The sequence below is a fragment of the Acinonyx jubatus genome, chromosome A1 (genome assembly GCF_027475565.1).
Source record: "Acinonyx jubatus isolate Ajub_Pintada_27869175 chromosome A1, VMU_Ajub_asm_v1.0, whole genome shotgun sequence".
Lineage (NCBI taxonomy): Eukaryota > Metazoa > Chordata > Mammalia > Carnivora > Felidae > Acinonyx > Acinonyx jubatus.
In genome coordinates, this window is record NC_069380.1 from 79,414,116 (window position 1) to 79,435,457 (window position 21,342).

Genomic DNA, 21,342 nt, shown 5'->3' on the forward strand with positions numbered 1-21,342 from the left:
CAGTCAGAGCCCCCGAGACTACTTGCCATTCCCTGTACCGTGGTCCCCTGGCCTTGCCGTCATCATGTCTGGAGAGCAGTCGGGGGGAGAGGCCAGGGGACCCTCCCTTCTGGCCCTTCAGTCCCCAGGGAAGCCCTGCTTCCCTCGTAAACACAGCAAATTGCATCGTTTGTGTTTTACACATGCTTTTACAGAGCTGCTTTAGTTGTGCAGTTTCCTTTTTGGCCACCAGCCTGTTTCTCTTTCCCCTGGGCGGATAGACCTCTCAGGAGACCCTGATGGGCTCTGTCCCCACTCCCTGTCCTTGCCCACAAGTGATGCACAATGTGGCAGGGCTGCTGCTCCCTCAGTGGTCCTGGTTCCCCTGCCCTCGAGGAGGATTCCCAGAGTGCCCGTGCCCACCCAGTTGAGCTGACTTGGATCCTGTCCTAACCACCCTCCCCTTCTCCCCCGCCCAGTCTTTACACCCCCCCAGGTTGGTGGCATCTGCCTGAGGCTCTGGCCCCTTCAGAGGTGGGGCTGGAGTGATGCTGCTGTCGTAGGTTAACCAAATCCCATTAGAGCATTTGTAAAAGGCTAGTAGTTGAAGTTCTTGTGGAAGTCGTAATGGGCCCCCATGGTACTTTTCCTATGTCGGAAAACCCAGGACAACACCCACATTGTCCCACAGGAAGACCTCACAGTTGACAACAGCAAGTGTCTTTCTCTTAGCTAGAATAAAATCCGTTAAGGGCGGTCACTACTTATCCCGGGGAAACAGGACTCGGGGTAACGGGCAACGCAGGCCACGCTGGCTGCTCCCTTTGCCCGGCCTGTGCCTTCCACGGCCGCACATGTCATAGCCGACACTCGGCTAAGCAAATGAGCTCCATCCACACTGTTCAGCCGCCAGGGGACCAAGTGCTGAGGCGCACCGCTCCCTGGATGAAGCTTGAAACCCTGTGAGTGAAAGACACACGCCCACAACCGTGTGCTCTGTGCTTCTGTCGGTAGGAAACCTTCAGAGGCAGACCTTGCAGACAGGAGGTGGAGCCTGGGGGGAGAGGGAGCCTCCCTGAGCTGATGGAACCATTCTCACGTGGGTGGTGATGGTTGCAAACTGTGAATATGCCCACTGCAAGTGGGTGAAGCGTGCGGTACGTGAATTACACGTGGGGGGTGATGGGCTAGCGTGTGGGGCTGCCAGAAGCCCTGCCTGACCCTCAGGACCCCAGATGTGGGCACTACTGTTCACTGGGCTTCAGCTACGCGTCGGTCACTGGGTCCTGACCCTCGTGTCACAGATGAGGAAACTTAACAAGGAGGGGGACCAAAGCCTGCGCCCGCCTGGTGTGACCCCACGGGCTCACCACAGACCCCCTGCTCTCCAGGCTGCTCTCGCTGGGGGGCTGGTCTCCTTGCTGAGGCCTTGTCCCTGCCGCCCTCGTGCTCCTAGGTCCATCCCATGCTCTGTGGCGGCCTGGTGGTCATGGTTTGCCTTCTCCCAGGTCTCCCTGAGGCTGGGGCCTTGACACTCCCTAGCCACTGCTCTTGGGGTCACAATGGGACAGGTCCCAGCACGATGCTTCCCTGATCCCCTCCCTTCTGGTGGCAGTTCATTGCCCCGGGCTCAGCCAGCATGGCTCCCTGACCTCACAGGGCTGGCTGTGGCCTCCATGACCCTCCTGCCATGTCCTAGGGCTTCCTTCCCACCTGCCATCTGCTAGCACCCAGCCCTCCCCAGTGGGTCCCTGCTCCTCACTCCAGGTGTGGGACAGGGACAGGACGGTCACCTGGGCCTCATTGCTGGTCTCACTTCTCTGGGCTGGGCACAGGCCTCCCCTTCTCTCCCACTCTTCCCGAGCTCCCACCTCCCAGGCCTCATGGAGGTCCTGTGGCCCCAGCAGGTTCCTTCTCCAAGGCACTCAGATGGCTTTCCACCCCACCATGGGACCTCAGCCCCAGCTAGATTCGTCCATTTGGGTCTTTAGGTCCCTAAGTGCACAGCCTCCTGGTTTCTCAGATTGGCCAGGGGTGCCTCACCCCGTGGACTTTGCACTTGCTGCTTCTTCAAGCTTTTGCACACACTCCCTCACTTCTCCCCAAACTCTTCAGACACCACATAAGCCCGAGGCCACCCACTTACCCTGTGTAAGCAGAAAATCAGTCCTGACTGCGCTCTGCTGTCTTTTTCTCTGTAACACGTCTGATCTGACGTGGTCTGTCTCCTTCCATGGGCTACACATCCCTGAGGTGGAGGGTTTGTCTCAGCAAATGTGGACACCCCAAGAAGGAGGACCCAGGAGTGCCGGCAGGATGCAAACCCGTGGTTCAGAAGCCAGGCCTGGGTGTCACGCAGAAGGGGGTCTTGGTGGTGTTCAAAGCCCCACCCCTCGCACTTGGGGTCCTTGCACTCCTCAACCATGTGAGAGTCCCTCCACCTTACAGCTGCCAGCATCGCCACCCTGCTCCCTCTGTGATGTCATGGGGTCTGTGTGACATCACAGCGGGCAGGGTGGGCCCACCACTGGAGCTAGGTCCCACTGGTGGGAGCGGTGGAGGGAGGAGGTGCAAGTTTGTTGGATCCAAAGTTGTCCACTTGAAGTGGAACTGTGGGACTGTGCGGCTGAGCAGGCTCAGTGGGGGACGTGGTTGCCAGGTGAGACCGGGGTCCGCTCTGCCCAGCCCCACCCCGTCACTAGACCGACCACGGCCGCCAGCCCCCCAGCGAGGTCCTACCTGGGCTGACCTGTTGTCTCCCCCAGGTTCCCTCGACCCCGCGTCTCCGTCAGCTGCTACGATGAGATATGCGCCAGAATTAAAGAAATCCCCTTCTCACCTCCTGAAGAAATTTGCAGGTAACGGAAAGACCGCCGTGGGGGCTGGTCCACCCCAAGGTGATGGCGGTTAGTCACCAGCTTGAGCCAGGGAAGGGGGCAAAGGAACGTGTGCTTTCAAAAATAACGCAGGAAAAGGCTGTGCAGCCTCCTCTCTCAAAATTCTCAGTGCGGAAGGAAGCTCCTGGACCTGAGGCATTCACAAGAAACGCATTTAACTCCCAGGGCTCTAGGGTCAAACCCGGTTCACTGTGAGGTGTCAGACTTACCTTCTGTCTCAAAGTGGTTATGGCAAGAGTGCCTTTTTCGTGAGGGGAACACGTTTCTCCGTGGTAAAGCCCTCCTCCCGCTTCCCTGGTGCCCAGGGTCTGCAGTCGGACCCCTGGTACTGGGTGCTGAAGGAGTCTGCTAAGATGTGGCTTTCTGCAAGGCTTGCGGTCACTGGGAGCCCCCAGGTAGGTGTCCTGGAAGCCTGAGACCCTGGGGGACCACGTGAGGAGAGGGAAGGGCCGTTCCTGCTGTGCACGCTCGTGCTGACTTCTCACGTAACCCTTCTCCGTGCATTGCTTTGGTGACAAACAGAAGATAGGAAAGTGGAAGGAAAAGAAATTTGGTTTTCTTCTTCTTTTTTTTTAATTTGGCTTGGAGTCAGGCCTGACGAGGGAGGGTCCCGGGCCGGCCAAGCTTCCGTGAGACACATTTCTCCTGTCACCTGACAGGAATCCACTGAGGGCCAAGCCCTCGGGATGCCCTTGGGGGCCGGTCTCGGGGGGGGCTGCATCACACAGGGCAGCTGGGAAACGAAGGTCAGTGGGTCTCACTTGAGGCCCCAGGGTCCAGGCCCAGGCTCTAAACCAGGCCAAGGGGGCTCACGGGAGGGGCTGTGGTTTCTGATCAACATGGCTCCGTGCAGAGGAGGCAGGTGGCCTGCACCTGGGGCACCAAGTGGGCGGCAGAGATGGCTGGCCTGGAGTGCCCCCTGAGTCTCCTGGTGGAAGCGCCTGTGTGGAGGACAGTCCGCTCTCAGGGCCTGGGGCACGGGTGGCCCATCTCGCCTCTATTCAGGGCGGTGAGACCGGGGACCCTGGTGCCCACCCCGTTCTGAGGCTGGCCAGGTGCCCCTTCTCTGGGTGTGGCTGGAGTGGGTTGGCCAGTCAGGGGCGGGAGGTCATCGTCCCTGTCCTCACTAGTCTGAAAGAGGGGCCTGCTCTCCTGGGTCACAGTGATCCACCTGCGTTTTGACCATAAGCTGCCCTTCCACCAGTTTTGGGGGTGAACGCAAGTGTCTCTGTCGTCCTCTGTGGACATCAACGTGGCTGTTAACTGTTACTCTGAGGTGTGGGAGGTGAACGGGCGGAGGGAGTGGGCAGGTAGGAGATGGGCCGGTGGGGTGGGCAGGTATGGGGGCTGGGCTGGCGGAGAGGGAAGGCAGGTGGGCAGGTGGCACCTTGCATTACCACGGGCAAGGACGCGTCTGCACGAGGGCGTGTGTGAGAGGACACGTAAGCATGGCAGAGGAAAGACCCCTGAGGACACTTGGAGAACCAAGCCAGACCCGCCCCCCTGGCTGTGACCCAAGGCACCTGGTCCTCATGAGGCACAGGGCACTTCCCCCAGGGATGTTGGGCCCCCTGCCCTTGTGTTTTATTTTGCCCCAGTCTCTGTTTCTCCAAAACCGGAGGTGCTCAGCGGCCTGGCCGTCGCAAGGGCTGCCGTCTCCCTCTTCCTCGTTGCCTTTCTCACCTGGGCCCTGGCGTTCCCTGGATGTCATGGGCAGCATGGGGTGCAGCCCCAGCAGCCAGGCCCTGCCCAAGGAGATGCCAACCTTCTGGCTTCCGCCCCATCCCTAGGTCAGGTGTCAGGTACCATTCCCAGCGAGCAGCGTGTGGTGGGGCAGCTGAAGGCACCGCTTCTGGTGCCCAATGGTCACATGATTGTGGGTTGTCCTTTGATGCTTTTAGCTGGCCAGTCCGGGGCTACAGGATGTCCTCAGTAAAGCCTCACTAACCCGCCCCCTGCCCCGTCTTTGGGGGTTGTGGGCTGGGCAGAGGGGTCACTCCAGGGATGGAGATGTGGATGAGCTCTTTGTGTTGGGCACCTTTGCAGAAACACATCAGGACCTTGTGGGAGGTGCAGGCAGAGAAAACAGTCCTGGGGAGGAGGGGGTGGGCACAGAGGTCTCAGGTGTAATGGGGCACTGAGCTTCCACACGGGTGCGCTGGGGGGCCAGCTGCTGTGGCAAACGATCCCATTCGAGTGATCAGGATGGGAACTCACATACCTGTGTTTTCTCACCTGGGGAGTAACATTGAAGAGACAGTCACGAACAAAGTTACGCCTGAATGGATTGTTTTCCCCCCCGTGCTGTTTACCAAGATAAACTTCCACTGTCATGGAGCCATGTGAAGAATGTCCCCTAGGCTCTGTGAAGGGCACCCACCGAATGGGTCCTGTGGAGACAGTGGGAAAGGGGAGATCTGGGCTCTGCCTGGCAGCTGTGCGGTCTTGGGTCTCCTGGAACTCTCTGGAGCCGGTGTTTGCCGCCACCCTGACTGTCCTGTGGGAGCCACCAGCGGGCACCGTGTGGCCACCCTGAGCGCCTGGCAGGCCCTCTGCAGCCCAGGCCCCATGTGAGGTGGAGGGCTGACTGAGGGCTGGGTGACCGCAGGCGGCGGGGGAGGCCGGCCCCACCCGCCCAGCATGCCTGGCTGTAGTGGGGGGGCAGTGGGGCAGGAGGGTGACAGCCAGACTTCCCCATCTCCGACCCTGCCTGGCCTCGTGTTGCCGGTCCTGCCACACGTCTGGGCTGTGCTGCTGTGTCCGCAGTGACATTCCAAACGCACGTCTCAGAAAAGAGCAGGAGGGACAGTGGGTTTCCCTGGAGCCCCTGCACCTGAAAGGCTTACCAGCCCCAAGGCAGCCGGAGACCCCTCCTCCCTTTCCCTCGGGACCGGAAGCCCCAGCAGGGTCTGGGGCAGATGTTGCTGACTGCCGGTTAGGGGACTCACTCGTCCTCCTAGCTGGACACGCGTTAGCCGTTGGTGCCAGAGCTGTGCTGAGCACTGTCCCCACCATCTGCTCATGCACATTCAGTGTGTTCACTTCTGAGTTTTTTCTTTTTTTTTTTTTTTTTTGGTCAAAACTGTCATTTCACTTGGTCCTTTTGATTCAACTTTAAAATGCCAAGCTACCCCGTAGCCTGTGTTGATAATTTTAACTCACGTGTGCTTAAATGTGCATTAATTACGCATTATAACCTGAACCCCCCACATCTGCTGGCTGTATCAGATCTTTGTTTTCTCTTTGCTCTGCAGAGTGCCGATGTGCGCGAGCACTCTGCTGAGATGCTCTATCTCCTTAATCAGCAGGGGACTCTGCATTATTCTGTGCAGTTAGCTTGACATTGTTTTGTTCAGAAATCTAACTCATTCTAGATCCTCGCGTCAAAGTGAGATTCGTCGGATGCGTAATTAAAAGCATAACAAAACCCCACAGTGCAAGCCCACGGGTGCCCCCTCCCAGGCACGAGTATTTAGAACTCCGCTGCGGCTGTGTTCTTGGTGCTAACGGCTGTGTGTGTCTGTGCTTTGCAGTGTGTGACATTCCTCTCTACAACATATGTGACTACAACATCACCAGAGACCGGTGCAAGGAACTCGGGTGCTGCTTCTACAAAAGCGTGTGCTATGAAAAAGCGGTTCCCAGTAAGTACCCGGGAAGCCCGCCTCCCTCCCGGGCGCCTCCTGCTGGACGGGCCTCTGTTGTTCCCTGATCCCATCACTCTGCTTGGCACCTTGGTGGGAAGAGCAGTTTTAGGGTCTGTGAACGAGGGAAAAGCCACCAGAGGAAATTCACTCCCAGATGGAATCCACCTGATAATAGGGAGGGTACTTCTGGGACCCTGGGCACGCTGGGGGTGCAGAAGCAGTTGGTTCCGGGCGTGCTGGTCACCAGCTGTGCACAAGATCAGACCCACTGAGCGTGGGCGCTGGAGCCCTGCAGCCGGGGCATGAGGGCCAAGGACGAGCCCCGATGGGGCTTCTCCTCAGGCTTGTCACCGTCAGAACAAAACCAGACTCCCACTGAGGTGCGTATCCTGACCCCTGGGGCCTGGGGTGTGCCTGGGGAGACCAGGCTGGCAGGGGGTCCAGGGATGAGGGGGCAGTGGGGGCAGGGAGAGGCCGCCACCCTCAGTAGGGCCCGCTTCCCGGAGGTGGTGAGGGAGGCACACGGTGGAAGGAAACGGGGGAGTCACAGTTGGGTGGGAGAGGCAGGTGTGGAGGGGGTGTTAGCGGGGCCCCTGTGGGAAGGGCTCTCTAGTGATGCAGTCTGGGTGTTTACTCACACCTCACAGCTTTGGTCTTCTGTGCCTCGAGAATTTTCTTCTTTGTTTCTACTATTCGTTTTGAGAGAGTGTGAGAATAAGCACGAGCAGGGGAGGGACAGAGAGAGAGGGAGAGAAAAGGATCCCAAGCAGGCTCCGTGCTGTCAGTGCAGGGCCCGGCATGGGCCTCAAACTCACGAGCCGTGAGATCATGACCTGAGCTGAAATCAGCACTTGGACACTCAACTGACTGAGCCCCTAGAATTTTCTAAATAGTTGCAAACCCGTCAAGAAATTCCACTTGATGACTGATGTGTCTTCTTGCCCTGTTGGTGGCCCTTTCAGCAATGAGGATGCTTGGCTCTAGGAGTGTCTGGGAACGGATAAGCAAGTCTCTGCAATGAGGCAGCCTGCTCAGGGCCCTGTCGGAGAGGGGGAGGGGCCGGCAGGCAGGAGGAGCTGGCAGCTGGCCGTGGTCACCCAGCAGCTCCGGTGCTGTGGGACAGCGTGTCCCAGGCCACTCTGCTCTGTCCCCCGTCCCCAATGGATAAAGGCACACTCGTGCCACACAACTGGGAAGGTTTCTTCTAGTTTCCTCCTCTGAGCCCCAGGTAGGCTGAGCCCTTAGAGACAGACATGGGGACTTTCCTCTCATTCCCGGACACGGGAAGGCTTAGCAAGTCAGGAACAATTGTGACTGGTAACTGTTACCAAAGAGTGACCCACTGGGGCCACCTGGATCCCGCCTAGCCAGCGCCTTCAAGAAGAAAGTGACCTTTTGGACAAAAGGATTCAAGAAGCAAAAGCCATTGGGGGATCCTGGCTTGCCAAGGGGAAGCCTGTGTCTTGCTTTATGGTGAAGATTTGGCACTTGGGGCAAAAGAAGAGGAAGTTTGGCTTCTCAGAAAGAGGCGCAGTCAGAGGCCATGAGAAACACCATCAATAGCTGGGAAGATTTCCTGATGACAATGTATCTTCCAGATCTTGACTTGGGAAGACTTGGGTCCAGACCCTCACTACTGATCTCTGCCTCTGGGAGACCCAGGCATCTCTAGGATCCCACACCTTCCCCTGAACCTGTAGATAGAAACAACTGGAAGTTATCTCTTTTTTGGTTGTTATCTTTGCTGAGACCAAATTCCTATAAAATTTACCCTTTTAAAGTACACAGTTCGTTGGCTTTTGGTATATTCACAGAGTTGAATCCCCACTATCCCGTCCAGAGCATTTTTATTATCCCCAGAAGAAACCCTGTACTCATCAACTGGACAATCCCCATTCCCCGTCCCCCCACCCCACCTCCAACCCCCGGGAACCACTGATTGGCCTCTATGGGTTTTCCTCTTCTAGACATTTCCTATTAATGGAATCCTACAGTGTGTGCCTTGTGTATCTGGCTTTTTTCACACAATGTTTTCAAAACACATCCGTGTTGTAGTCAGCATTTTATGCTTTTGTATGGTTGAATAACATTCCGGTATATGGACATGTCACATTTCGTTTACCCCTGTATCACTTAATGGACATTTGGGTGGCTTACACTTTTTAGCTATTACGGATAATGCCACTATGAACATTTGTGTGTAGGTTTTTGCATGAACCTGTTTCCACTTCCCTTGTGTGTTTACCTAGAACCAGAATTGCTGGATCATACGTTAACTATATTTAAAAATTTGTTAAGGAACTGCCAAACTACTTTCCCAATTGCTGCACTGTTTGATAGTCTGAAGAGCAGTACGCAAGGATTCCAGTTTCTCCCCATCCTCGCCGGCACTAGTTGTCTTTCTTTTTGATTATAGCCATCATGGTAGATGTGGAGTTGTAGGTCACTGGGGTTTTCATTGGTGTTTCCCTGATGAGTACCATGGTGAGTGTGTTTGCATATGCATTATTATGGCCATTTGTATATCTTCTCTGAAGAAAAGTCCATTCAGACTCCTTGTCCGATTTTTAACTGGGTTGATTGTCTGTTTATTGTGGGGTTGTAAGAGCTCTTTGTATATTCTGGATAGTAGACCCTTAACAGATACGTGATTTGCACCTACTTCCTCCCAATCTGTTTGGTCGTCTTACCTTCTTGATAGTGCCTCTTTGAAGCACAAACTTTCTTAGTTTTGACGATGCTTAGTTTGTTTGTTCTTTGGCTGTTTGTGCTTTTGGTGTTCTAGCTAAGAAACTATTGTCTAATCCAAGGTCACAAAGATTTACATCTCTGGTATTTTCTAAGAAGTTTATAGTTTTAGCTTATGCATCCATGTTTCTGGTCCATTTTGAGTTTTAATTTTTTTTACGTGTTGTGAGGCAGGGATCCAACTTCATTCTTTTGCATACAGATATCCAGGTGTCCCAGCATCATTTGTTGAAAAGACCATTCTTTCCCCCGTTGAATTGCTTTGGCATCCTTGTTGAAAATCAATTGCCCGTAAATGTGAGGGTTTATTTCTGGACTATTGTTTTATTCCTCTAAGCCGGTATCACACCATTTTGATTAATGTAGCTTTATAATAAATGTTGAAATTGAAAAGCATGAGTCTTCCAACTTTGTTCTTTTTAAAGGTTGTTTTGGTTACTGTGGATTCTTCGTATTTCCATATTAATTTAGGATCAGCTTGTCAATTTCTGAAAAAAAATGCCATCTGACATTTTGATGGGGATATTTGTGTTGAATCTATAGATAACTTGGGGGTGGGTATTACCATTTTAATAATGTTAATTTTGATCCATGAACAAGGATGTCTTTCCACTTATTTAGATCTTTTCTTTCAACAGTATTTTATAGTTTCGAGTTGTGTTTCTTTTGTTACATTTATTCCTAAGCATCTTATTCTCTCTGATGTTGTTGTAAATGGATATGTCTCCTTAGTTTGGTTTTCAGATTGTATATAGAACCCTAGGAATATACACAGGAAAATCGAAAGTTTGCTAGAATACAGAAATATAATTGACTTTTGTATGTTGATCTTGTATCCTGCAACCTTTTGGGTTCACTTATGACTTCCCATTTTTAGTTGGTTACTTAGGATCTTCTAGATATAAGAGTATATCATCTGCAAATAGAGATCATTTCACTTCTTTCTTTCAATACAGTTGGTTTCATTTCACTTTCTTGCTTAATTGCCCTGGCTAGAAACTCACTGATTCCATTCATCAGTGAGAATGGACATCCTTCTCTGGTTCCTGATCTTGAAAGAGTTTTCAGCGTCTCATCATTACATGTGCTGGTAGCCGTGGGTTTTACTAGAGGCCATTTATCAGGTCAAGTAAGTTCCCTTCTCTTCCTACTCTCTGGAGGGTTTTTATTACGAAAGGTGGTGGATTTTATAAAATTCTTTTTCTGCATCTAGTGGTGCTCTTGATGACAACTGTGGATTTGAGTTACTGTCTAGTATCCTTTCATCTGGAAGGACTCCCTTTAGCATTTTCTGTAAGACAGGTCTGCTAGTGATGAAGTCTCTGTTTTTGTGTATCTGGGGATGTATTAATCTGTCCTTCATTTTTGAAGGATAGAGTTGCAGTGTATAAAATTCCTAACTGGCAGTCCTTCTCTGTCAACACTTAGAGTATTTCATCTTTTAGCCTTCTGACCTCCATGGTTTCTGACAAGGAATCTGCTTTTAGTCTTGAGGCTTCTTTATATAAAGCACGTTTCTTCTGCTGTTTCCAAGATTCTCTTTTGACTGTTTGCCATGTGTCTTTGAATTTATCCTCATCATCAAATGTGGGAAATTTTGCCGTTTCTTCAGACATTCTCGTGTCTGTCCACTCCCTCTGGGCCTCTCATTGTGCGTATTTGGTCCACCCCACAGGTCTCAGGCTCTGTGAGCTTTTCTTGATCCTATTTTCTGTTACTCGGACTGGGTAATCTCAACTCATTTATCTTCAAGTCTGCAGATTCTTTCTTTAGCCCACCCCAATCTGTTGAGCTCCTCTAGTGATGTTTTCATTTCTGGTATCATATTCTCAACTCCAGAATTTCTATTTTGTTCTTTTCTAAAAAAATAATTTCTGTGTCTGTATTGGTACTTTCTACTTGGTGAGATACCGTTTTCATACTTAAGCTCTTCAGATATGGTTTCCTTCAGTCTTTTGCCCATATTTAAATTTTTTTTATGTTTATTTATTTTTGAGAGAGAGACAGACAGACAGACCATGAGTGAGGTAAGGGCAGAGAGAGAGGGAGACACAGAATCCGAAGCAGGCTCCAGGCTCCGAGCTGTCAGCACAGAGCCTGATGCGGGGCTCGAACTCACGAACTGTGAGATCATGACCTGAGCTGAAGTCAGACCCTCAACCGACTGAGCCACCCAGGCGCCCCTCTTTTGACCGTATTTAAAGGGGCTAATTTAAAGTCTTTGTTTGGTGATTCCAACATCTGGTCTTCCTCAAGGACGGTTTCTACTGATGGTGTGTGTGTGTGGCCATACTTGTTTCTTTGCATATCTAATGTTTTTTGTTGAAAACTAGACATTTAGAAATATGTGGCACCTCTGAAAACTGTGTTCTCCTGCCTCCCCAAAGTTGTCGTTGGCGTTGTTTAATGACTTTTCTGAATGAATTCAGTAAAGTCTGTATTCTTTGTGGTCTGCAGCCATTGAAGACTCTGCTTGTTAGTCTGCTGGTCAGCTAATGACAGAAATCTGCCGAGATGCTTGGAAACAATGTCTCACAGTCTTCGCTTACTTAGGGCCTCTATGTGTGTGTTGGGGACATACCTTCAGCCGTCAGCCAATTTTCAACTGTGCCTTAATCTTTACTCCACGCTTACACAGAGCCTTGAGTTCAGCCAGAAGTGAGAGCCTAGGACCTTCTCCGGTATTTCCTCTGTACGTACACAGCCTTGAGTATGCCCATTGCCTTCTAGATTCCAGGGAATATGTCGCAGCTTTTCAAACCCCCTTCAGACAGATAATTCCCCAAGTTTTCCTTTTAAGCTTTCTGGTCCACCCCCAAGTGCTGTCGGCCACTTTAGCTGCCATGATTTTCCACAGTTGCCTCTGTTTTCAACAAATGCCTGAGAGAAAGCTGTTCACGCTAAATTAGCTCCAAGTCAGGTCAAACAAAGACAGCCTTGCAAGTGGGATCTTCTAGTGAAGTGGCAGGTGGACAAAGTAATGACGGTGCTCTGGGCCTGGGACTTTGAAGGATCTTCAGCCCTGCTCTGCTCCCTCCAGGGATGCCAGGCTGCTAGTGGTCACCATGACTGTGGGCTATTGGTTCAAGACTCGCATGGAATTAGAGGTGAGCAGGAGTGGGAATAGGGCAAGTTAAAATGTCCACAGGTCACTGTTCTTAGTGACCGTCATTTGTTCATCTGCAAGCTTTTGATTGGTTAAGTTTCCGAGTTCCGAGAAAGTAGATTCTGACAAATGGTGCCAATGTTCTCACTGGTTTTTATGGAGGAAGGATCTGGTGGGGGGAGGGGGGTTCTTTTCTGCCATGTTTTTTTTTTTTTTAATTCCTGATGTCACACTGGAAATTATGGACTCCGGTGAACCTCCGGTCCAGTCATACACAAGCGGGTGGTGAGAGCTGCAGGGAGTCACGGCGCTTTGTCTCTAAAGGGGTTTGCCCTCCCGCCTCTTCATCATAAACCCACAACCTTCAGGCAGAACCCTGCCTGGGCCCCAGTCTTCCAGCGTGGGATGGCCTGCTGTGCGGCGGCTTGCTCTGAGCAGAGTCCACGGCCCTGGTGGCGGTCTGGCCGTCATCTGGTGCTTTTTGCATTTGTTATCTTTTTGTCTTTCTGTGGCCTCAGTGGCCTGCCGCACACATCTCACTACTTGGGGGCCACAGATGAGTAGGGTCCGGCTCACTTCATTTCCATCGTGGAGTTTTCCTTTCTGGAAGGCTCTGATGTCTTCCTGAGGTTTTTCAGAGATGTTTACCATTTGGGGCTTCTAAAAGCAAGAGACCTTCCCATCCAAAGGGCATTTATTTGAATGTGTTCTTTCAGTCTTCTACGTATGAAGGTGCAGAAGCTGTTCGGTTCCCTGATGAGGTCACGCACGCGATCATGGTCTTTGGTGGTCACCCCGGTTCACTCCCACCACGGGGAGACGGCCCCAACAGCAGAAGGTGGCGAAATGGATCCTTCAAGGGAGATCGCAGCTGGCAAGGGCACACAGATTCAAGCTGCTGCCGCTTCTGTTTCCATCTGTCCCTCCCCTGAGCATCTTGTCAGGAGCATTTTATGCAGGAGTTGGCCATTTTGTACTTGTTAGTATGCAGTTGAGACGTTGCTTATGTTAACATTATTACTTATGCCCATAACTCATATGAAGAATGAGCCTTATTCTTTTTTTTATTTCCCATTTTTAAAATTTTTTTATATGAAATTTATTGTCAGATTGGTTTCCAAACAACACCCAGTGCTCATCCCAACAGGTGCCCTCCTCAGTGCCCATCCCCCCCCTACCCCCATCAACCCTCAGTTTATTCTCAGTTTTTAAGAGTCTCTTATGGTTTGGCTCTCTCCCACTCTAACTTTTTTTATACTACGTGGCAATGAGAAAGAATGAAATCTGGCCTTTTGTAGCAACGTGGATGGAACTGGAGAGCGTGATGCTAAGTGAAATAAGTCATACAGAGAAAGACAGATACCCTGTATTTTCTCTCTTATGTGGATCCTGAGAAACTTAACAGAAGGCCACAGGAGAGGGGAAGGAAGAATGAGCCTTGTTCTTGACAGCACCTGATTTACCAGTGTCTGTAAGGAACCCAGAAAAGAACACAAAGTCTCAAGAATTTTTTGTCCTGGAAGAGGCGTCACTGTTCTACAAGTGGGGATATCGTTTCTGCATGGGGACAAGTGTTCATCCTCTCTCCATCCTTGCACTGTTCATACAGGAGTTGCGTGGGCGAGGCTTTTTCTTAACTTCTAACTTGTTTCAGGCTTGAGAGGCTGGGCCGTCTGTGGGAAGAGGCTGGGCAGTGAGCCCTGCATCTGGGTTCTCACTGAGCCCTCAAGATATTTTTCATTTCCTTGACATCTTTCTCATTCAAGACGGCAAGCGAGCCTTTGTGCTGTGTAAGTTGTAGTATTCGGTGACAGGGTATTGAGAGTTCTTTGTGCGCATAATTCTATGTTAGGAAAACCTTTCACCAGCTTCTTAAATTGGCTGGTTTGAAGTGCACATTGTGTTGTGGCATAATCTGTATTATTAAGAATATGAACTTGGGAAATTAGCATCAGATCTTTGAGAACAAATTGGGAATCCAAAGAGAAGGACTTATTGTCATTCTTTAGTCTTTAGGGCACGTTATTTAACACGTCACTTTTTTCCAAGTGTTTGACTTGGAAATTCTGTTTCTTCACGGGAATCATGCAGATGATTTCAAAACTTTAAACTGCATCTGGGGGCGAACTTACCAAGAGATTTCTGAAAGAAAATTATACTTTCTTCAGTTGCTGCCATTTCTCTGTGACCAATCACAATATCTTGTTTATGATACACCATACATATCGTTTATAACAGATTGTGTGCTGGCCAGCTCCTGTGCAGAGAGAGTCACGGAGATACAGTCTCTGCCTCCAGGAACTTGACACCAAGGACCAAAAATACTTGCACCTGTAAAGATGCGGAAGCTATACTGAGACTTGAATACTCACACATGGTCCATGTGCATGTGTCTCTTCAACGGCTTCACTCACATAAATTCTAAATTTACACCATGAAGTAAGGGATCCACTGAGGAGCATATATTCCCCAGAATTCAAGAATTTGAGGGCTCCTTTCTTGTCCCTTAAAAGCTCCTGGTTTGCTCGTTCACTTGGGTCCTTGTGTTCAGTTCATTCAGCATCATTCAAAGTATACTTTCTCTGAGCCAAGCCCTTTGCCTACACCCTTGTATTAGTTATTGTTGCAGAACAAATTGCTCAAAATTTAGCTAAATAAGGTCACATTCATAGGTACCAGAGGTTTGGACCAACAGATCACTTGGGGGGGGGGGGAACACAATTCCTAAATTGTGTCTAAATAATCTAAAGTGATGGCTTAGAAGCTTAGTTGGATGGTGTGGGGCTTGGCCACTCATCCATCCGAGGGCCCGACCGGAACTGAAAGGTCTTCTCCAAAGTGGCTCCCTTTGCGGGCACATGGTTCTGACGGTTAACAGGAACGCCTTTCCCATGCCGTGAGGTCTGCTTCCCTGTCCTTATGACATGACTGTCTCTTTCCAGAGCGAGTGACCTGAGAAAGCTGGGTAGAAGCCACAGTGACACTCTGACCTAGCCTTAGAAGTTACACCCTGGTTCAGAGGTAATGCTATCTCTGCCCCATGGAGGTGTCTGTACTGACCTGCGTGTGAATACCAGGAGGCAAGCCCTCCCGCAGGCCATCTTAGAGGCTGGTTGTTCTAGCCCTGGGGATGGAGAGGTGAACTCAGGTGAACACATTGCCCTGGGAAAGGCATCCCTGAGAGAAGCCCCGGCTGATTAGAACAGAGCCTCCAACAAGTAGCTCGCCAGTTGGTTCACTGCTGTGGTGTGCTGGTGACCACACAGGCCAGCCCCCCACCCCCTCCGTCCTCTTCCTGATGCACGCTTGACCACGGAGCACCCTTCCTATGCCTGACCATCCCCTACTGAGCTCCTATCAATATGAGAAAATTAAGCATTTGGCTTCAGCCCCCTTCAGTTTTCTGACTTCAGCCCCCACGGAAAGGATCCCGGAGGCCCCGTCCGTTCTCAGAGACCCTCTGGCTCAGTCCAGAGAATATAATTCCCACTGGAGTCACCTTCCCATGCCTGGGAAGCAGCTTTCTCTGCAGCTACTGCTTAACCTTCTGTCATGGGTTGAACTGTGTTCCCCTAAGTGATCTGCCGAAGTTCAAACCTCCGGTACCTGTGAATGTGACCTTACGTAGAAACAGGGTCTTTGCAGATGTGATCAGTGAAGATGAGGTCACGCTGGAGTAGAGGCCCTGGTTCCAGTACGACTGGTGTCCTTCCAAGAGGAGCCTGAGTTAGACGCAGCGCACACAGGGGAGCACCACATGAAGACAGGGTCACGTGGGGAAGATGCCCCAAGATGACGAGGCAGAGAGCGGGGGACGCATCTACAAGGACAAGGACACCCGGGGGCGCCGGGCCCACCAGGAGATGGAAGAAGCAGGCAGGACCTCCCAGAGTCTTCGAGGGATACCTCCATTTTGGATTTCCACCTCCATAACCCAGACACTGTACTTCGCTATTGCGTTAAGCCAGTGGTTAGTGGTGCTTTTTTCCAGCTGCCTCAGGACACGAAGGCCGCTCCCAAGGACACAGCGTCCAGCAGTATTCCTGCCAGTTAAGGATGGGTGAAAACGGTTTATGGGAGGAGGTAAGAGACTTGAAGCACATCTTGTCACTCAGGGTGGGGTTTGCAAGGAGGCTGGTCTCTGTCCCTTAAGAGTGAAAGTAGCGAGAGAAGCGGCAGTGGTGACAACGGTGTGTGTGCTGCCTGCTGGCAGCTCAGCTCTGCCCTCCAGTCCCCTGGACCCTTCCCTCTGCCTGTCGGAGACCGTGTTGGGTGGAGGGCTCCCGCCGGGGCACGCTCATGGGTACCAGGGCTCCCGGATACTGTGCCTCGCTCTGCCTGAGACCGCTCTGTGACACGGAGACCCACAAGTCCATCCCAGCTGGGTGGGAGAGGGTCCTGCGGTGGAGGGTCCCCAAGAGAAGGCTGGGCCTCACCTGCGCCTGCTTCCACGGGGGTGAAAAGGGGCCCAGAGCTTTCCTGCACTGGGGACCATGGCCACAGGGGCCGCCTGCCCCCTCCGAGAGTCACCTTGAGGCCTTGGCTCTTCCGGTGGGCTCGTCTAGGGAAGACATGGGCAGTGTGGGGACAGTGGAGCCCCTTATTAGTACGGCAGCCTTGGGATAACTCGCCTGAAGATGGAGAAACCGGTTCCTGAGAGTTGGAGGAGGGAGGCCCAGATCATGGGCGGCAAAGGGGCTTTTCTGGAGGAGACCAGGGAGCTGCCCGCACCACTGTCTTATGGGCAGCCTTCAGCTGTCCTCTTCATGGCCCGCGTGGAGCCCGTGGCAGTGTCCCCAGGGAAGGATTGGAGGAGAGGCCGCCTGGGCAGGGGCAGGGGTACTGCCCACCTCGGAGGCAGGACTGACTTGTAACAAACTGTTTTCCAGTCTACGTGCAGGTGTTTTCTGCCTTGATCGTGATCATTGCTGGGGCCTTTGTCATCACTATCATTTACAGGTCAGTTGTCTCTCCCTGTCTGAACTCACCCGCAAAAGGTGCAGGACGCAGGGCGCTAGGGAGCAGGTGGGGGATCCTCTCAGGGCCTGAGCTCCTGACAGCAGCTCCCATCCCCGGCCCTTGCCAACGTTTAAGGAGCACCCACACTGTCAGCCCCCTGCCGGCCCCCGTTTGCCCGTGAGAACCCTGTCCGGTGTCTGCTGTTACGGTGTAGATGAGAATCTGCCCTCTCCTTTCGGTGGCGAGGACACGAGGCCGTGGCCACTGGCAGCTGCCCCCAGGCAGGCCTGGATTCCTCGCTGCCACTCGGGGCCAAGGTACCCCCACCGCAAGCCCCCTTGTGACGTGGAGAAAAGCCAGTGAGACTAGTCAAGTCACTTTGTCCCACAGCAAGGAAAACCAGTCCCCTCCTGTGGGAACTCCTCTGGTGCCCGGGGACATCCTGAGTGGCCTTTCTGCACAGTCATACTGCCCTGTCCCTGTTCTCACCCTCCGGAGTCTGAATGCCACACACCATTGTGTGTTTGCAGCCTGTATAGGAAACTAACCTGGGAGCTATTAAGGCAAAGCGTGATCCTGAACCCTGAACCCTGTTTGAGGGGGACGTCCTGGTGGAGGACTGAGTGGCCCATTCAGTTTTCCATCTTTAATTTCCCTGATTGTAACAAAGAGTCTCTCCCCGTTAGAGTTGTTCAGGAGAGTAGGAGAGAAAAGGAAGTCCGCATGGAACTGCTTCCGTCACCCATGTCCAGCGATCAAGTGGAATTGACGCTCTCTGGTGAGCAGGTGGGGTCCAAGCCTGGGAGTGCGGAGCCGTTGAACAGGAGCAAGGACAGCAAGGAGGAGGAAGAGGATGGTGAGGTGGAGGGCTGTCCCCGCACAGGGCGCAACTGAGGGAGCTCGTCTGTGCCGGGCATGTCCCGGCGGTGGTGTGGGGACCCGGCTGCTACTGTGACGGCCTGATGGTCTGCTGCTGCTGGTGCCAGGGGGGTGCTCTGCAGGAAGCACAGGCATTGGTATATGTATTAAGTCTCTCCCGGGGCTCTGGCCATCGTTGCTTTTCACAGGCAAGCACCTGGCCGGGTTAGAGAAGGAAGTGTCCCAAATGGTCAGTTCTGCCTTAGGTGGCATCTGCAGGGACACGCCCTCTCTGGGTCTCTCCTTAACCCGTCAGTCATGGAGACTTGGTTTTACTGGAGCAGTTGGGAAGCAGAAGGGCGGGGAGAAGAGGTCTCCTGAAACGTCTTTTAGGATCCAGATCCTTGCCCCTGACCGAGCCGTGTTTGAGCTGTGGTCTTTCCCGCAGGGCAGGGCGTTACCTTCTCAGGGCACTTTCTGCAGAGCGAAGCCACCAGAAGCCACGCTCTCCTTGGGTAACAGGGCAGGCAGCACAGACCCACTGACCAAACTGGCCTTTGAGTAAATCGTTGTTTACATGGCATATAATTGGCGTGTTCACAGACTTCATGACGTGGCTGAGTATTCCATTCAAAAGATCCACTCTTTCTTTATCTTAAATCCAGCAACACTGACAATAACGGAAGATGAAGAAACTGAGGACTGAGGTGTACGGTGGAGGCAGAGTGAAGGTTGGCAGAAACACCCAAGTGAAATGGTCCAGCTGGCGAACCGCTGTGAAGTGTGTGATGGAAACAGGATCAATGACGAGACAATAAAGGTATTTTAGATGCTTCTTGTTCTGTGTCGTTGTAGTCCGTGCTGTCATTCTACCTTCAGACAGAGACAACCTGGGAAGTGCACAGACATTCGCTGGAAGCTTCCAGCGCTCAGTGGTGCCACTTGTTAGCGCTGCTGGAGTCCAGGCAGCTCACAGCACCTCGCCGGAGAGGCCACCGCGCCCTTTCTCAGGAGACAGGGTGGGTGGGCTTGTCGCTCCGACTCACTGGGCCTCAGGACCTGCCCAGGAGGGGCGTGGCACCCATTTCTGGGAGGCCCCGGGCGGTCTGCTACAGCTTCCTCACAGCCCCTCTTCTGTGACAGAACACGACTAGTGGGTGCTAACCGTGGGGGTTACAGCCCACCGAGCCCCTAGTCTTGGAGAATCTCTGCCCTCTACCTTGGAAACTTGTGTTCTCCAGAGCAGGTGTGGCTCATTCATCTGGACATTGTGGGCTTAATGTGTGTGTGAGCATGTGTGTGTGCATGCACCTGCATTCACATGTGTGTACACATGTGCATACATGTATATGTGTGCATGTGTGTATGCATACGGGTGCATGTATATCTGTGCACACGTGTGTCTACATGTATGCGTGTGCACACGTATGTATGCATGCTCGTGTGTACATGTGTATCTGTATTTGTGCATGATCTCATGTGTGTGCACATATATATGTATACGTACATGTATGCGTATGTATATATATATGTATACTTGTGTATATGCATATGTATGAGTACATATGTACATGCACATGCATATGTGTATGTGTACACGTGTGTGCATGTAGACATGTACACATGTGCATGCTCACGTGTACCCATGTGTGCATGTATATGTGTATGCACGTGTGTGCACACGTATGTATGCTTGTGTGCGCATGTGTGCATATGTGTGCACATGTATGTGCACACACACTTGTGTGTATGCGTGTGTGTGTATACGCGTACATATATGTGCACATGCACAGTGTATGTATGCCTGTACACACTGCACATGCAGGCATGCACATGTATATCTGTGTGTACATGTGTGCGTATACATCTGTGTGTGTATATGTGTGTGTGTATACGTGTGGTATATATAATATATAATATATATATCATAATATGTAATATATATAATACATATATATAATATAATATGTGTGTGTGTGTGTATACGTGCAATATATATATATATATATATATATATCAAGTTGAGCATACATTCTGCTTAAAGGGGTGAGCACTCAGCACCGAATGTCAGGGCAACAGGTCAAGCCCAGTGGGCGGGTGGGCAGGGCCTGGCGTTGTTGGCTCTGGGGGTCTCGATGGCAATTCCCACCCGGTTCCTGCTCTAAGGGCTTCCTTGTCAGAGCTATCTTGGGTTGAAGTTCATCTACTCCAATGAGCCTCAGGTTTATTTAGGGGACTGGAAGGAGTTGTGCCCCCAAAGAAGAGCTTGTTATGGCTCCCCGCAGGCTGGGAGCAAATCCACCCGCTGTACTCGGAAAGGGCAGGGGACACGTGTGGTGTTTTGCATGGTCTTAAGAAAGTAACACGGCTGAGATGAGGTGCAGTAACACGTTCTCCGTAACCCCAGATCCCCAAATGTCCTCTCAACACACAGTCGGTGTGGAAACACGAGTTTGTATAACACACTTCCCATGCCCTTTTACAACTCTCTGAGTTTTACATTTTGAGAGCTTCTCAGTCCAGACTGGCCCCGTTTGCAAGTGGCTGCATGTGGCCGGGGGCTGCGTGTTGGACGGTGTGGTTCTGGAGGCGGGAAGGGGGATAGGTGCATCCGAGTCCAGCCCACCCCGCCTTGCTCACTGTCCGGGGCAGCAGCGTGTCCAGCAGGTGGCTGTGAGCCTCCCTGGATGGCGCTGGCTTGGCCTAGCCCCCTCCCCTTCGTGGAGTGGACAGTTTAACCCTCACCGGGGTTGGGAAGGAGCATCAGCCAGTTGAAGCTGAGTACAAGACACTCCATTTATGGGACTAAATGGCTGCTTATGTTTTTACTTCCTTAGAAAGTTCTATTACAGAAAACACAAAACATTCAGAAAAGTAGAAATAAACCGTTCGTGTCCCCATGACCACAAATGACCATAGTTAGTACTTGATCATAGATGCTATTTTCTTCACATTTCTTCTCTAACAGAGTATTTTGAGTCCAGCCTGTGCTTGGGACAGTAATGGACGCTTGTCTTTTCTCCTGTGATGTTTATGTGTCGACCTGACTGGGCCACAAGGTGCCCAGATGTTTACTCGAACATAATTCTCGATGCGTCTGTGAAGAGGTTTCTGGATGAGATTGACACTTGAATCAAGTAGACTGAGG

The 21,342-nt window shown here is 51.8% G+C and overlaps 1 protein-coding gene across 1 annotated transcript; it reads left to right on the top strand.

The window, feature by feature from the left end:
* Positions 1-479: 479 nt before the first annotated feature.
* TEX29 (testis expressed 29) lies at positions 480-19,033 on the top strand. Its single transcript, XM_015084530.3, has 6 exons — positions 480-2,638; positions 2,745-2,837; positions 6,410-6,520; positions 17,267-17,336; positions 18,023-18,192; positions 18,860-19,033. Exons 2-6 carry the CDS (start codon positions 2,780-2,782, stop codon positions 18,898-18,900), a joined length of 450 nt encoding a protein of 149 aa, XP_014940016.1. The 5' UTR covers positions 480-2,638; positions 2,745-2,779; the 3' UTR covers positions 18,901-19,033.
* Positions 19,034-21,342: the final 2,309 nt, after the last annotated feature.